Raw genomic sequence first — 17,094 nt, 5'->3', positions numbered from 1 at the left:
GGCCAATCTTGCTCACGGACCCAATTCTTACCAATTATGTGACTAGGTATCCCAGTATAACAGCAAGACGTGGGAAAAATTTAAAAGATCACCTTGTGAGGAGTCACTATGATCCAGGTATGAGAAAACATCCTTTTGGGACAAAGGGAGCCAAATGGGGATGTTCCCCTTGTGGGCATTGTGTGGCATGTCCTAACGTAGAGAGTATAACAACTTTCCCTAATGTCACAGGCACGAAAACATATACCATTACACATGCAATAACCTGTACTACGAAAGCTGTAGTATATTACGCAACGTGCCCATGCCCTAAAGTATATGTCGGCCTTACCTCAAGGGAACTAAAAGTGCGGGTGAGAGAGCACATGTCTGATATCAGAAGAGCAGCAAGTGAGGAAGTCGTGGAAACTTTAAAACCTATACCGCGCCATTTTAAAACATACCATTCCTGTGATCCAACAAAGCTAAAGGTGAGAGGCATTGATCACATTGTTGCAAGCATGAGAGGGGGGAATATCAAACAAAAACTGGCACAATGCGAAGCACGCTGGATTTGGACCCTTGGGTCAATGCAGCCTCTAGGTCTTAATGAATCCCTTAGTTTCGCTCCATTCCTCTGAACCACTGACTCTCTGCGGGTCTAGTTTTTAATTATGTTTTTATCATATTATCTATATAGCTTCGTTTAGTTGCTATTTTTATGTACATGTATAGTCATTACTTTGTTAACTACCCTCCTTTGGGATTTTTCTCATGTTTTGAAGGCATTTAGAAATACAGTTATCTGTCGGAGACGTATACATTGGGGACACTGGAGGTCATGGATTCTTGGAGATGAAGCTATCAATACATACGTGCCTGACTAACTCTATGTTATTTATGGGTGGGGTGATTTATTGTATATGTACAACGGGGGTAAAAAACCTGCTTAAATTGGTTTCCAGTGGCACCATATTGCTGCATATACGTTTATATATATGTTTGTGCTAAATTGATTTCATATATTGTAGTGTATTGTATGTATGCATGTATTGTTTTTATTGGTATGTGTGTGCAGGTATTATTATGGATACTATTCCGCACTGGTCTGTTTTTATATTTCATGCACGGAGATTCTAATATATGGATGCATGGATTTTTTTCTGCACTGATATTTGTCAATTAATATATATATTATATTTTTTTGTATTTTCTGTATATATTTTGATATATTCCTCGTGCATGTATATATTTATTATTATTTAGTGATATACCTGTATCTGCGGACATTTCCCTACCTATTTATATGTACATACAGTATCTTTTTTATGATATCTAATATATATGTATTTTTGTACCTTGGTGGTATGTTTTGTGTGTGTATGTGTATATATATATTTATATCTGCATTTATTTATCTATGATGTTTATATACATGAGTATTGGTGAATATGCACTTGCATTTATACAAAATTTGTGTTCACATTATATTATTATTTTATTTATTTAGTAATATAACAACATAATATGTTGTGTATGTATATTTTTGCATATACACACCTGTAACGCTTCTTCATATTTCCAAGATTTGTTCACATATTATTTAACATGTCCTTTACATTTTCACTATTAATCCATTTATTTCACCACTTACACCGTTATTAATTTATTGTTCCATTTTATTTATTCATATATTCTTTGTACATAGGTACAATACACTGTACACTGGTTGTATATATATATTTATATAACACTTTTTTATTATTCCACACATTTTTCACATCTTTATTTATTTATTAATTTATTCACTTCTCGGTCCTCTTCCTTTATTTAATCAATCATTTACATTTCGTATCATCCTTATTTATTATGGACAGTCTTTCATGTCACATCACATATATTTGTGTTTTCTTCTTATAATTTTCCTTCATTGTTCGTTTCCTTTTCTTTTGCTTTTTCCTCTCTTTTTTTGTTTTGTTTCTTCCTCTTGTTGTTTCTTGCCATTCTACCTGCACATAGATCGCAGTTGTATCCCCTACAAATAATGTTTTATCATTTTTAAGTTTCCCCAATGTACTTACATATCTTCACCGTCAATGTCATCAGTGTCTCCAAATTTGCATCTCCGCTCTGAGTACTATCTGGGAGGAGGAGGTGTGCGCTGGCGGGGGGTGGGGGAGTGGCTCACTCACTCTCGGCCGAATCTCTGATCCTGGTTGGACGTGGGCGGCGCTGTCAGACAGCGTCCGCGCACTTCCGCCTGGATGACTCGGTACCGGAAGTGGGGAGTAGCCATCTTGCTACCCCCGCCCTGTCGCCGAGTACCTCCGACATTACCCACTGCCACCAATTACAGTCTAATTATGCCCACATTTAAGGGAGGGTCCCGCCAGGAAGACGCCATCCCCGGACGAAGGCATCAGCCGAAACGCGCGTCGGAACTGGCGTCTCCCCCATGTTGGCTACATGAATCCGGGTACGTAACACTACTTTCTTCATATGCATCTGGCTATCTGTTGGTATTATGACTCAGTTCCTCGACTCTCACCTATATTTGCTTTAGTGCTGCCAATCACACTCATGACTTACATTCTTTAACACTTGTAAACTGCATACCTGATATATGAATGATTTCATCCATGTGTATTGGCCACATATATTTATAACCTCTACATAACAGGCAAATAGTGGTTTCAACCTGAGGATCTGCACTACCTGCACCACCTATTCATGATATGTTACGTATAGCCATATGCATTTAGAGACTTTTTGATATACAACAGTACTGATCCCGGGTCTTGTTACTCATTTGTGACATTGTGTTACCATTAATATTTATACACAACATGGGCTGACGCCAACTTACATTGTATGACTCATTTTTTAAATTGTCCTGTTTCTTGAATTTGTTAATAAAGAATCCTTTCTATTGCAATATCTTGTGTGTACTTGACCTCTTTTCTCTATAGGTTTCGTAGTAATGCTATGGTCAGAGTACCAGGTCATATTGGGTTATATGTGTGTTCTCCTCAGTCTATAGATATAACTATGTGTGTCACCTTGACCCTTATAGACATATAAAGATATATATATCATAATTTCTTTGGAGTTCACACGATTCCTGCCTGTGTACATATTGGTTGTCTCAAGTTACATGTTAACATAGGACCCCTTCTTTGAGATCACCTTCACAATTCTTGCATCCATTGAATTTGTGAGTATTTGGACAGTTTCTGCTTGAATATCTTTGCAGGATGTCAGAATAGCCTCCCAGAGCTTCTGTTTTCATATGAACTGCCTCCCACCCTCAGATATTTTGCTTGAGGATGCTCCAAAGGTTCTCAATAGGGTTGAGGTCAGGGGAACATGGGGGCCACACCATGAGTTTCTATCCTTTTATGCCCATAGCAGCCAATGACACAGAGGTATTCTTTGCAGCATGAGATGGTGCATTGTCATGCATGAAGATAATTTTGCTACGGAAGGCACGGTTCTTCTTTTTGTACCACGGAAGAAAGGGGTCAGTCATAAACTCAACGTACTTTGCAGAGGTAATTTTCACACCGTCAGGGACCCTAAAGGGGCCTACCAGCTCTCTCCCCATGATTCCATCCCAAAACATGACTCCGCCACCTCCTTGCGGATGTTGCAGCCTTGTTGGGACATGGTGGCCATTCACCAACCATCCACTACTCCATCCATCTGGACCATCCAGGGTTGCACGGCATTCATCAGTAAACAACACGGTTTGAAAATTAGTCTTCATGTATTTCTGAGCCCACTGCAACCATTTCTGCTTGTGAGCATTGTTTAGGGGTGGCCGAATAATAGCTTTATGCACACTTGCAAACCTCTGGAGGATCCTACACCTTGAGGTTCGCGGGACTCCAGAGGCACCAGCGGCTTCAAATACCTGTTTGCTGCCTTGCAATGGCATTTTAGCAGCTGCTCCATTAATCCTATTAATTTGTCTGGCAGAAACCTTCCTCATTATGCCTTTATCTGAACGAACCCGTCTGTGCTCTGAATCAGCCACAAATCTTTTCACAGTACGATGATCACGCTTAAGTTTTCTTGAAATATCCAATGTTTTCATACCTTGTCCAAGGTATTGCACTATTTCACGCTTTTCGGCAGAAGATCCTTTTTCTTTCCCATATTGCTTGAAACCTGTGGCCTGCTTAATAATGTGGAACGTCCTTCTTAAAGAGACTGTCACCACATTATAAGTGCCCTATCTCCTACATAAGGAGATCGGCGCTGTAATGTAGGTGACAGTAATGCTTTTTATTTAAAAAAAACGATCTATTTTCACAACGTTAGGAGCGATTTTGGTTTATGCTAATGAGCTTTCTTAATGCCCAAGTGGGCGTATTTTTACTTACGACCAAGTGGGCGTTGTACAGAGGAGTGTATGATGCTGACCAATCGGCATCATGCACTCCTCTCCATTTATTTACACTGCACACTGCACTAGCGATATAGTTATATCACTATGTGCAGCCTCATACACAAGCCCTAACATTACTACAGTGTCCTGATAATGAATACACATGACCATCCAGCCTGGACGTCATGTGTATTCAGAATCCTGATACTTCTGACTCTTTACTGTGAGATTTACAGCAACGGATACGAAATCTCGTTTACCTCGTAATCTTGCGAGATTTCGTATCCGTTGCTGGAATCTCACAGAAAAGATTCAGAAGTGTCAGGATTCTGAGTACACATGACGTTCAGGCTGGATTTCATGTGTATTCATTATCAGGACACTGTAGTAATGTTAGGGTTTGTGTATGTAGCTGCACATAGTGATATAACTATATCGCTAGTGCAGTGTAAATGGAGAGGAGTGCATGATGCCGATTGGTCAGCGTCATACACTCCTCTGTACAACGCCCACTTGGTCGAAAGTAAAAATACGCCCACTTGGGCATTAAGAAAGCTCATTAGCATAAACCAAAATCGCTCCTAACGTTGTGAAAATAGATCGTTTTTTTAAATAAAAAGCATTACTGTCACCTACATTACAGCGCCGATCTCATTATATAGGAGACAGGGCACTTATAATGTGGTGACAGAGCCTCTTTAAGTAGTTTTCCTTTGATTGGGCACACCTAGCAAACTAATTATCACAGGTGTCTGAGATTGATTACAATGATCCAAAGAGCGCTAAGACACAATACCATCCATGAGTTTAATTGAAAAACGAATAATTAAATGTTTGACACTTAAATCCAATGTGCATAATAATTTGGAACACGGTGTATACTTACATTTTCCAATGTTGCCACGTTTCCAGATCCTGCCATGGGGAACTTGACGGGTGACGTCACTCTCTGCTCTGGCCGCTTTGTTGATCTTGAATTATTTTCCGAGTATACGACACGTCACTTGTGACGTGGTGTGTATTTGCTTGTTCTGTTGTAAAGTGCATGCGCGGCCCCTACTGTTATCTTGAGAACAGCAGGGACCGCGAGAACAGCAGTGACAGCGCATGCTCGTTACGGACTGAGAAGCAGTAAAAGCGGATATACACTACGTCACAAGTGACGTGTCGTATACCCGGGAAAGAATTCAAGATCAACAAAGCGGCCAGAGCGAGTGCAGTGAGTGACGTCACCCGTCAAGTTCCCCACTGCAGGATCTGGAAACGGGGCCGCTTTGGAAAACGTAAGTATGTTACAAATGTATTTACATTTATAAATTGCAATCATTGACACAAAGTCATTAAATCTTGGACAACCCCTTTAAAATTTTATTCAAAACATGAGAAATTGCTGCTTATGTTCTAAGCCTTGTAACGTCCTATAAAAATAAATGAATGCTAAAAAAACAAAAACCTATGCAAACAAAGTAGATATATGGGATATGTTAAATTAGTAACTATTTTGTGTGGTATTACTATCTGTCCTACAAGCAGATACATTTAAATTCAGAAAAATTGTGATTTTTCCAAATTCTCTAAATTTTGCTATTTTTTCATAAATAAAGACTGAATATATCGACCAAATTTTATCACGAACATAAAGTCCAATGTGTCACGAGAAAACAATCTCAGAATCGCTTGGATAGGTATAAGCATTCCAAACTTTTTACCATGTAAAGTGAAATATGTCAGATTTGAAAAAATGGGCCCAAACTAGGGGGTTAAAGTTTGGACTGTATATATTTGTCCTAGCTGCATAGGGCTAAGGCAGCTCACACATATCTACAGATAAGCAAAGGAAATGGGTTTAAAGATATACATACAAAATAAGGACCTTAATATGGATGTGAATATGGATATACCCATAAATAACAAAGGTGGACAAATGAATGTGGTCTTTAAAAGCCAGTTGGATCACCTTAAGGGCAGGTTTGATTTTTTTTTTTACGTAACAAGGCAATAAGAACTCACACGAGGCGTACTTGCATTGTATTTATGCAGCGTAAAAATATGCTGCGTAAAACTACAATGTATGCCTATGGGAAAGATATTTGGGTACGCAAACAGATTTCTCTAGTTCTTGCTTTGCAGAATATTTTTCCTTTAGGCATACGTTATAAAGTATTCCACAGCATAGATTTACGTGGTGGAAATGCAATGCAAGTATGCCACGTGACACTCACCCCTATTATACATTTATAGAAGAAAAACCCAAAGAGTTTGATGCCAGCTGCAAGTCAAATAATAGCACGTTGTGGAAAAGGGAAACCCCAACCTCATATTAGCAAAGTTTAAGATTCCCAAAGTTGTATTTTTTTTTACTACAGATTCACAATTCATGTCCTCCTGAACAAATTTTGAGCGAGTCTTCATAGTATTCAGTGGAATAAGCAACATATACATATACATATTATATATATATATATATATATATATATATATATATATATACACACATATACACACATACATATATATATACACACATATACACACTCATATTTGCTCCGGTTATCTAAAATAAGACACACTGCGAAGATTTTTAATTTTTTTAATTTTTTCCTTAATATGTTCCGCATGTAAGTTATATATTAAAATGATATCTCATTAGAAAGTATATTGAAGAAATAGTTCTCAAGGGGTTTTAAACATAATGAAAGTTAAAACAATGGATATTGAATGTATACAAACAAAGACACACAAATCTCCAAACAGAACATTACACACAAACTTGCGCTCTGACAAGAAGGGGTGAAAAAAACAAAAACATTCTCTAAATTTTTGTGAAACTTTTTTGCCAAGAAACACTCATGACACAGCAATTAGCCATGTCATGAGAGTAAAATCAGTGGGGGGCCCACAACTGGGACCACCACCAATTCAGTGAATGAGTGGGTCTCAGCCGTAGTGGGTTACGTATGTAGGAAGCCGTACATGTGAAGTCATTTCCTCACTGGAATGAACGAGAATTATGAAAACATAGCGATGTGTAGGTTTAACAACACCCATCCATGTAATAGAGAGGCGACTGCATGTGTGACCACTTCTGCAATGAAAAAGGGACACTGACACACTTATAGGATCAATGGGAGCCTGGCAGCTGGGATCCACTGACTCCATTGGACGTTGCTGGACCCTTTTTCCTGTAACACTGCACAGGAAATGGAAACTCCCTTTCGTTGTCTTCCTAGCATAACAACCACTGGAATTCAATGGCAGTCAATCCAAGACCTTGGCAGGCGTCTTCTACTTGATATAATGGAGCTTACAGCGTATTGAAGGTCTATATGAAGGTATTACAAAAAGACATCCTTGTATTGACAGGAGTAGCTAGTAATGCACGAAAACAATAGAACATTAAGGATTTAAATTATGGATGAAAATGCAGACCCATTCATTTCTATTGGTCACGGACACCTTTCCATATGTTTACGGATGTGTGTCCGGGCTGTTGTTCCAGAGCCAATCCTGTTGCTGGTTTACATGCACGTACCCACTGCAGCCAATCAGGGGGCTCAGTTGGGCTCTCTGGTGACCAATCGTATTACTGGCATAATGCCAGAAATATAACATATGGCCTGTGAGACCTCCGATTGGCTGCATTGTTTACTACATGCATGTAAACACGCACCGGGACTGCCGCCAAAGCGACATTGCTAGGTAAGTAATGCTTTTTTATTTTATTTAATTTGTAGCCCCAGAGAAAAAAAAAGTTTTCACTTCCCGGGATAACCCCTTTAGTTTGCTTCTTTCCATAACAATCTACTCATCCAAGTAACAGTACACTTAAAGGGGTCCGGTCAGCTCTCATGACATATTTGTTTTATTACTTGAATTGCTCATAAAATAACAATGGTGCAGCACCTTTTCTTAGAGAAACTTCACAATGAAGAGTGCTGTTATTCTTCCTGGAAACAAATTGACAACTGGGAGTTACCATTACCCTGGTCAACAGGGCATGTCCCTACAGTCTATGTCAAACAATGGAATATCACAGCACCAGATATAATTATATGGGTGCAAGCCTCAACAGAACCTGATCCAAAGTCCTTTGATCTAATCCAAATAGAGAGACGAGACGCCACATTAAAAAAGAGGAGGAATTTATTCACCCAAATATGCAACGTTTCAATCCAATAGGATGCTTGAGAAAGGTCCTATTGGATTGAAACATTGGATATTTGGGTGAATAAATGCCTCCTTTTTTTGGATGTGCGGTCTCGTCTCTCGATTTTGTCCCTACAGTCTGACACTGCTCAATCAGTGCTGAGCATTTTGGAAAACACCCTATTGACAAAAGAAATAGTAAAATCCCGTTGTCAATTTAATAATAGTTATTCCTTCTGTAAATTTGAGGAACGGCACAGACTTCTAAAATAAGGTGTTCACAATTCAGGTATTTACTAAAACAAATGACGGGAGAGCCGACAGCTCCTCTTTAAAACTTCTGCTTGCCAAGGCAGGAATTCTTCACACACTGAAGACATATCTTGACACTTGGATTCTACAAGGCAGTAGAAGAAGCAGTTCAGTTGATCACACGCCATTGCCGAGCTGGCAGCATTGTAAACAGAATGATCTGTGCCGACTCTATCGGCTGCTTTTTCAAGGTCACACCGCTGAATCCTTTGTTCAAACAATGCCAGACAGCTGAGTAGGCTGACTCCGAGAAATGAATGGCCACAGTGTAAAGGTGCTTTAAACAAAGAGCTTTCCATTCTAACAGAATAGGTTTGCTAAAAGCAACGTGACATTGTACTTGCCTCCCATATAAATTGCAGGATAAAAAGGAAAGCCCTGATAACATTTGTAGGACCCAGTGTTCGGATTGCAGTGACTTTATTTCTTCGGTTACTTATAGGTAATAGTCCCTTAATGTAATCTTTACAATTGTACTGTCTGCCAATAAGAGCAGCAGTATATGGAGTACAAAAGTACAATTCTACTCACCATCCTTTTCTGTAGGCAAAGTCCTATAAACAGGACACAGAGCCGCCTTCCACGTTAAGTGGCCCATAGCGTTTTAGCTGTGATCACTTTAGCCATTTTACTAGTAAAATGAACACACAAACGATCGTTCCGGAGTTTGCCTTCTGATTTTTTTTTCTTACTATTTGTTGTGACTACTAGAGGTTACTGGGCTCGCTGGCCCAGGACTACTAACAATTGTGAGATGTGCATTGTTCAGGTGAACTTTACTACAGAAACTTTTCAAGTGAACTTTGTGTAGGGCATCAAAGGCTACCACAGGCCAACATTTAGGGTATGTTCACACGGCCTATTTCAAAATACGGAAGCTGAACGCCTCCAAACATATGGGAAATACAGCGTTTCGTTCAGACGGGGCATTTTTTTACGCAGCCGTTTGAAAAAACGGCGCGTAAATAAATGCCCCGTAAAAAAAAGAAGTGCATGTCACTTCTTGACCCGTTTTTGGAGTCGTTTTTCATTGTTTCAATAGAAAAACAACTCCAAAAACGGCCGTGAAAAATGCATAAAAAAATGCTTGATGCTTTAAAAAAGGCTGAAAATCATTGTGGTTTCCCCTTGAAAACAGCTCCGTATTTTACAGCTGTTTTTCGTTTTGCATGTGAACATACCCTAAGGGTTATGGACATTAACCTACTGCGTGTATGAAGCCAGAATACGACGCTCATGGACTTCTATGATGCCCTACTGTACTTCCATATGCCTTTGGGGCACACATAAGGGGATTTCTGTGAGATAACCTATATTATGCTCCATCGTATACTCCCCTAGTGGACAATATCTGCATAATACGGCGCTATAAAGGCGGAACACAGAGTTATTTTGTCTGTAATTTTTCTTTTTTCAGAATAGACAATGAATATCCAAATTCACCAACTAAAGGACTGTTATTTATGACAACATTAAGAGCAAGCAGTAAACAATTTTGCCCCCTTTATTTGGTTCTGATTCAGTTATATGTAGCAACTCAACAAAAAAACGACATAGGCCATACCTCACTATTTAAATTTCTTGCTGCCGTATCTACATTATATTATTCATGGAGGATGGAGAAAAATCCTTTAAGTATTCCAACAACCTACAAAAAGCATATAATCAGGAGAACATTCTTATTAAAAAGGGCTCATTACGCCTTATGTAACATTAACGTGTCTTAGTGGTTTCTTAATTCTGCACAGACCATGGTGTTTAGCACTATGCATACCTGCTCTATAAAGCAAGGTGATGCTTCTTTAAAGGGATTATCCAGGATTAGAAAAAATGATCTGCTTTTTATTTCCACTTGAATGGGGTGAGCTGCAGTACCAGACACAGCCTCCAGACAAGAGTGGCGCTGTTCCTGGGAGAGAAGAAAAAATACTTTTTCTAATCCAAGAATCCCCTTTGATCAAGGATAAATACTTATACAATGTGAAAATAAATAAGAAACAAGAAGAATGTAAAGAGAGGTAAGAAATGCACCGCAGTTTCTACATAAAAGGGGGACTGTATCCGCCAAATACAGCCCCTTGTTCTACACAGGTAGTTCACAAGCTTAATTGTGGTAAAGAAATAAAGATGACATCCTTAGAAGCTGCAGTTCCAGAGCACAATGTCCATGCAGATCGGTGCGGTGGACATTTAACATCCATGTTATGCTCTGAAGTAAAAGTATAGTAAGGAGCGCTGCTTAAAATTGCAGCTCACGAACGTAACATTTAGCAATATCAAATGTCGTGGAAAATCATTACCTGCTTTACAACAGCAGCAACGTCACAGTTCTAATGTAAGCTCGCAATTACAAGAACCTAGCTGCATCCATTGTATTTAATGCTTTATGTGGTGACCCTGAATTCCCGACAAATTATCTGATCTGTAAAGGTCACACATGACCAATGGGGGAAACGCTGAGATTATAAATAAGTAGAAATGTAGTTATTTTTGACAAGAGAAATCAGGAACTAAAACATTCTCCTCCCTTCCTGAGCTCCCAAATATAGTCAATTTATGACTGTCCCGACATGTTAGAAGACACTTCATATTTTAAGGACCAGATTTAGTGGGTGCATCTTAGAGATCCAGAAAATTGATGAATAAGGCTTTGTTCACATCTCAGATCAAGACAGGGCTACGTTCATGGTTTTCGTCTGAGCTTTCCATCAGGGGAACCCATGAATGGAAACCTGACTGAAACAAACGGAAACTATAGGTTTCCGTTTCCATCACCATTGATTTCAACGGTGACTGATCCGATGCAAATGGTCTCCGTTTGTTTCAGTCAGGGTTCCATTCATGGGTTCCACTGATGGAACGCTGCGACGGAACCCATGAACAGAGTCCTGACGCAGATGTGAATGAAGCCGAAGTGAACATTTTAGGCTAATTAGCTATCTTGAGAAATTACTTATCCAGTTAACAAGCATATTGTATGCTAAAACTAATACTTTCCCTACAGAAGGTCATTTGTGTGTGGGATGTGTAGAGGGCATGAAAGCGCACACTAAATGTTTGCTAGGATGGTTTTACAGATGCCTTTACAGGTCTTGGTGACAGATATCGTTTAACTTTAATAAAGTAAACCTTTTAATATACACTACAGAGAGTGTGGGATTCTTAAAGGAACACTAAACCTAAAGATAAACGATAAAAATAAACAGGAGATAAATTTGCTTACATTGTCAGTCTGCAGTATTTCCTGAAATGATCAGTCTAAAAGAAAATAAAAATCTTCAATTTTTGGCTGAGGTGGAAGAACTTAGCCAAGAGGGTGCAGCTCCTACTGCAGACAGTCTCCTACTAGGGTTGGGGCTCCTACTGCAGACAGTTGTTTGGAGGCTCCTTCTGCAGTTACACTAAGGATGGTAAGGAGGAGGGAGGCGAGAATGGCTCATCTTCTGGGACACAAGAATTCTTTATGTACATCTCAAAACTGATTGAGGAAATTTAAAGTAAAATTGCTGGGATTCATTTTTTATTTTTTTTCTGTCTTTTCTATCTTTAGTGTTCCTTTAATTGGTTTTCAAATTTGGGCCTAAACCTTCCAGAAATTAGGCATTGTTGAGAGGCTAAAAATAAAAGCTATTCCGATTATAACATAGAAAAGATCTGACGTAGACTTAACACACTGTATTCACTATATGGCTTAGAAACAAACAAAAAAAACAGCACACAGATGGTTTCTGCAGAACTATTAATTCAGCATGGCCACCACCCCTGCGATTTTCAGGTCTCCTGCTGCCTCTTAAGGAACATGGGAAAGGTTGGGGGCAAAGCAGGACTCATGGTCCCAGTAAATACTTATACCGACTAGTGGTAACTCCTTAAAAATATAATTTTGAATTTGATATCCACAAACTGCATAGGGAGGGCTCCTTTTTTCTCCAATCAGGTAACACGATTAAAATACACCCATTAGACTCTCCAGACTGACGCTTTAGCAATAAGATTGAGAGATTAGACTAACATACATGATATCTAGCTTTAGGAACTCAATGAAAAAAACAAACAAAAAAAAGCACAACACACGTTTGGTCACTAATGTCCTTCACGCTCAAATGTAACAAACACACAGAAATAAATAGATATGTTGTAACTTTAAGGCAAATGAATATTTACCAAGGTGCGAACATACGTCCCTGAAAACTCTGATATGAAGGAATAATAAAAGACTATGCTGGCTGCTTCTCCAGATGTATTCTTGTAAATGTCTTCCCCCTCCTCTACAATTCAACGACATGCAAAAAAACTAGGGCAGATTATGCTAGCTAAAAGAATCAGGGAAAATAAGTTCATCGCCAAAGCAATGGAGAGAAAGCCAAGGGGCAATGGAGAGAAAGCCAAGGGACAATGGAGGGAAAGCCAAGGGGCAATGGAGGGAATGCCAAGGGGCAATGGAGGGAAAGCCAAGGGGCAATGGAGGGAAAGCCAAGGGGCAATGGAGGGAAAGCCAAGGGGCAATGGAGGGAAAGACATTTGTAGGACCCAAAAACGTAATTCTCAGGTCCTTCTCCCACAGCTATCGAGTAAAGGGGAGGGAAAATATTTAATGTTCTTTGCAAGTATGGAAAAATGTACATACAAGTTAACTCAACCATTGCTTCGCTGGGGGAAACATTTGTGTGAAGTGACCACAGGTTTAACTTCTGGAATTCCTAGAAATTGCTTATGTCCATTTGTGATGAAGAGATGTGACTTGTCAGAAGTTCTGTTGCCTTCGCTTCTTGGCGTCCATTGCATCAAGAATGGGCTGCCTCTTTGCTGTGTACCGCTGCCGCAGTTCTTCTATCTCACGCTCCATCATGGGGTCCAGAGATTTTAGTCTCATCTGCAGCTCCTCAAAGCTCAAATTCTTTAGCTGAAAAATTGGAAAACAAGCTTTTTGTTAGCACTGGACATAGATTACACACGTGATACAGTCATTATTCCAGCACACAAATGACAAATAAGGCACAGTGACAAGGTCGTTCCTAACCCTTGTTTGCCATAGAGTAATCTTGAGGTTGCTTTTAGTACCCTGTGATTTTATTGCAAGGCCAAGTGCCACTGTAGCTACTTGTCGAATCTCTTGTGCCTGGTTGAGAATCGTTGTGTATACAAACACTCTGCAAGTAGCGGCCCCCAGGATCTCCTCTTGGTGACACCACCATGAAACCCATAACATATTAGAACTGAACAGCAGTGAACACATCTTGCTTTATTTCAATTAAAACTATAGAATAGAGCTGGGCGAATTTACTATGGGTGATTTCCGATTTGAATCCTGATTTTCTTATTACTGTTAAATAAATTGAAAAAAATACCAAGAGATAATTATATAAAGAAAATAATTTATTAAATGAACTTTTTAACATATTACTAATATAATTGTACATAACTTCACAACTTTTAACCTCTGCAAATAAAATGTACAGTGAAGGAAATAAGTATTTGATCCCCTACCAACCATTAAGAGTTCAGCCTCCTCCAGACCAGTTACACGCTCCAAATCAACTTGGTGCCTGCATTAAAGACAGCTGTCTTACATGGTCACCTGTATAAAAGACTCCTGTCCACAGACTCAATTAATCAGTCTGACTCTAACCTCTACAACATGGGCAAGACCAAAGAGCTTTCTAAGGATGTCAGGGACAAGATCATAGACCTGCACAAGGCTGGAATGGGCTACAAAACCATAAGTAAGAAGCTGGGTGAGAAGGAGACAACTGTTGGTGCAATAGTAAGAAAATGGAAGACATACAAAATGACTGTCAATCGACATGGATCTGGGGCTCCATGCAAAATCTCACCTAGTGGGGTATCCTTGATCCTGAGGAAGGTGAGAGCTCAGCCGAAAACTACACGGGGGGAACTTGTTAATGATCTCAAGGCAGCTGGGACCACAGTCACCAAGAAAACCATTGGTAACACATTACGCCGTAATGGATTAAAATCCTGCAGTGCCCGCAAGGTCCCCCTGCTCAAGAAGGCACATGTACAGGCCCGTCTGAAGTATGCAAATGAACATCTGGATGATTCTGAGAGTGATTGGGAGAAGGTGCTGTGGTCAGATGATACTAAAATTGAGCTCTTTGGCATTAACTCAACTCGCCGTGTTTGGAGGAAGAGAAATGCTGCCTATGACCCAAAGAACAACGTCCCAACTGTCAAGCATGGAGGTGGAAACATTATGTTTTGGGGGTGTTTCTCTGCTAAGGGCACAGGACTACTTCACCGCATCAATGGGAGAATGGATGGAGCCATGTACCGTCAAATCCTGAGTGACAACCTCCTTCCCTCCACCAGGACATTAAAAATGGCTCGTGGCTGGGTCTTCCAGCACGACAATGACCCGAAACATACAGCCAAGGCAACAAAGGAGTGGCTCAAAAAGAAGCACATTAAGGTCATGGAGTGGCCTAGCCAGTCTCCAGACCTTAATCCCATCGAAAACTTATGGAGGGAGCTGAAGATCCGAGTTGCCAAGCGACAGCCTCGAAATCTTAATGATTTACAGATGATCTACAAAGAGGAGTGGGCCAAAATTCCATCTAACATGTGTGCAAACCTCATCATCAACTACTAAAAATGTCTGACTGCTGTGCGTGCCAACAAGGGTTTTGCCACCAAGTATTAAGTCTTGTTTGCCAAAGGGATCAAATACTTATTTCTCTGTGCACAATGCAAATAAATATATATAATTTTGATAATGTGATATATATATTTTTTTTTTATATAATCTATCTCTCACTGGTAAAATTAACCTAGCCTAAAAATTCTAGACTGTTCATGTCTTTGACAGTGGGCAAACTTACAAAATCAGCAAGGGATCAAATACTTATTTCCTCCACTGTTTATAGAATTGGTTAAAATTTCTGAGTTCCACGGCAGGGAACAGGTTAACAGAATCTATAATGAAAGATGCACTGCGTGCACGAACATCCCCCTCTGCCCGTCACTACCTCAGCCGATCTCCAACCGTGCAGGTGAGAGCAGTGTAAATTGCAGCAGGGTCAGGCAGATGGCGCCGAGTGGGCACTCTGGGGCGAGATTACAATATAGTGTCCGAGGCCTGAGCAGGACCCTGTCAGTACCGGCCCCACTATGGGGAGATAAATAAATGACATTAAAGGCTTGATTCACACGATCGTGACTGGACCGTGAAAAACGGTCCATGTGAGAGCTGGATTTCTTGGCCCAAACACGGTGAACAGGACTCCTGGCATCAGTCATTTAGGCTACAGTCACACAACAGTGAGAAAAAATGGCCATTAAAAACTGATCAAACGTCAGTTTTTCATGTCCATTTTCCATTAGTGTCTCCAAATGTATTTTCTGTGTCAGGGTTTTTTTTTGTCCCATTCCCCCGAAAACACCACATATTGCACCAAAGGGCGCCCATATAGTAACAGTGCCACCCCATATATAGTGCCACACACCCTTGCAGATAGCACCCCCACCCCCTTGTAGATTGCAACACCACTCCCTTCTTTGTAGATCGCACGCCCAACCCCCCCCCTTGTAGATTGCACGCTCACCCCCCCTCTTGTAGATCGCCCCACTGTAGCACCCACTAGGGGCTAAATCTCTAGTCAGAGGTTTCCGACACTTTGACTGGGGATTCAGCTCTTAGTGGGAGGTAGAGTAACGCTATCTACAGGAGGGAGGGGGGTTGTGATCTACAAGTGGGGGTGCTATCTGCAAGGGGGGGTGGTGGTGGTGCGATCTGCAAGGGGGGGGGGGTGCTATCTACCAGGAGGGGTAGTATGTACAGGGCGGTGTGACTATATATACTAGGAGTCTCTGCTTCCCCACAGAACTGGTGTTCCGTTTTGTATCATTTTGTTCACTACAGAACAGCAGTTCTGTAGGGAAGCAGAGACAGAAGGGGGCAGACCAGCCAGTGACAAAGCGGCGGGCTGAGCTTCCTCCTGCAGCATGGCTCCACTAAAAAAAAAAATAGATTTAACGATTGTTAAAAAACAGAATAGTCAGAGGCCTTAAGGGAGAATAATTTGATTAATCGCCCAGCCCTACTATAGAACCCCCTTTAATGTGCTTGGAGAAAAAGTATTTATTAAAACCTGTGCTCTCCAGAAAAGTCTTCTAGCAGAGAGATCACCCAAAATTTATCTAGTGTTGTGAAGGATGCTGGAAAAGTTCGCTGCACTCACTTCCCAGTATCCATTGCTTTGCTGATAACTTTGTGATCTTACCCATTGCAGGAGGTTTTCTAATGCAGG

General features: G+C 40.3%; 1 protein-coding gene across 2 annotated transcripts in view; it reads right to left on the bottom strand.

The window, feature by feature from the left end:
• Nucleotides 1-6,945: 6,945 nt before the first annotated feature.
• The window catches only part of STK3 (serine/threonine kinase 3), a 259,258-nt gene continuing 249,109 nt past the window's right edge, over nt 6,946-17,094 (bottom strand). Inside the window, exons 11-12 of one of the 2 annotated variants that reach the window (XR_012847610.1) lie at nt 10,392-13,730; nt 6,946-7,691 (exon numbers count right to left, since the gene is read on the bottom strand). Coding sequence is in view for 1 of the 2 variants with exons in the window: in XM_075825955.1 (XP_075682070.1) it covers nt 13,572-13,730 (159 nt within the window). In the remaining variant the exon portion in view is untranslated. Of the gene's footprint in view, nt 13,731-17,094 lie in introns of both variants that reach the window. The other variant, XM_075825955.1, reaches the window with a different exon arrangement.

This window comes from Rhinoderma darwinii, chromosome 5, assembly GCF_050947455.1.
Source record: "Rhinoderma darwinii isolate aRhiDar2 chromosome 5, aRhiDar2.hap1, whole genome shotgun sequence".
Classification (NCBI taxonomy): domain Eukaryota; kingdom Metazoa; phylum Chordata; class Amphibia; order Anura; family Rhinodermatidae; genus Rhinoderma; species Rhinoderma darwinii.
This window is presented reverse-complemented; position numbering and strand designations above follow the sequence as displayed.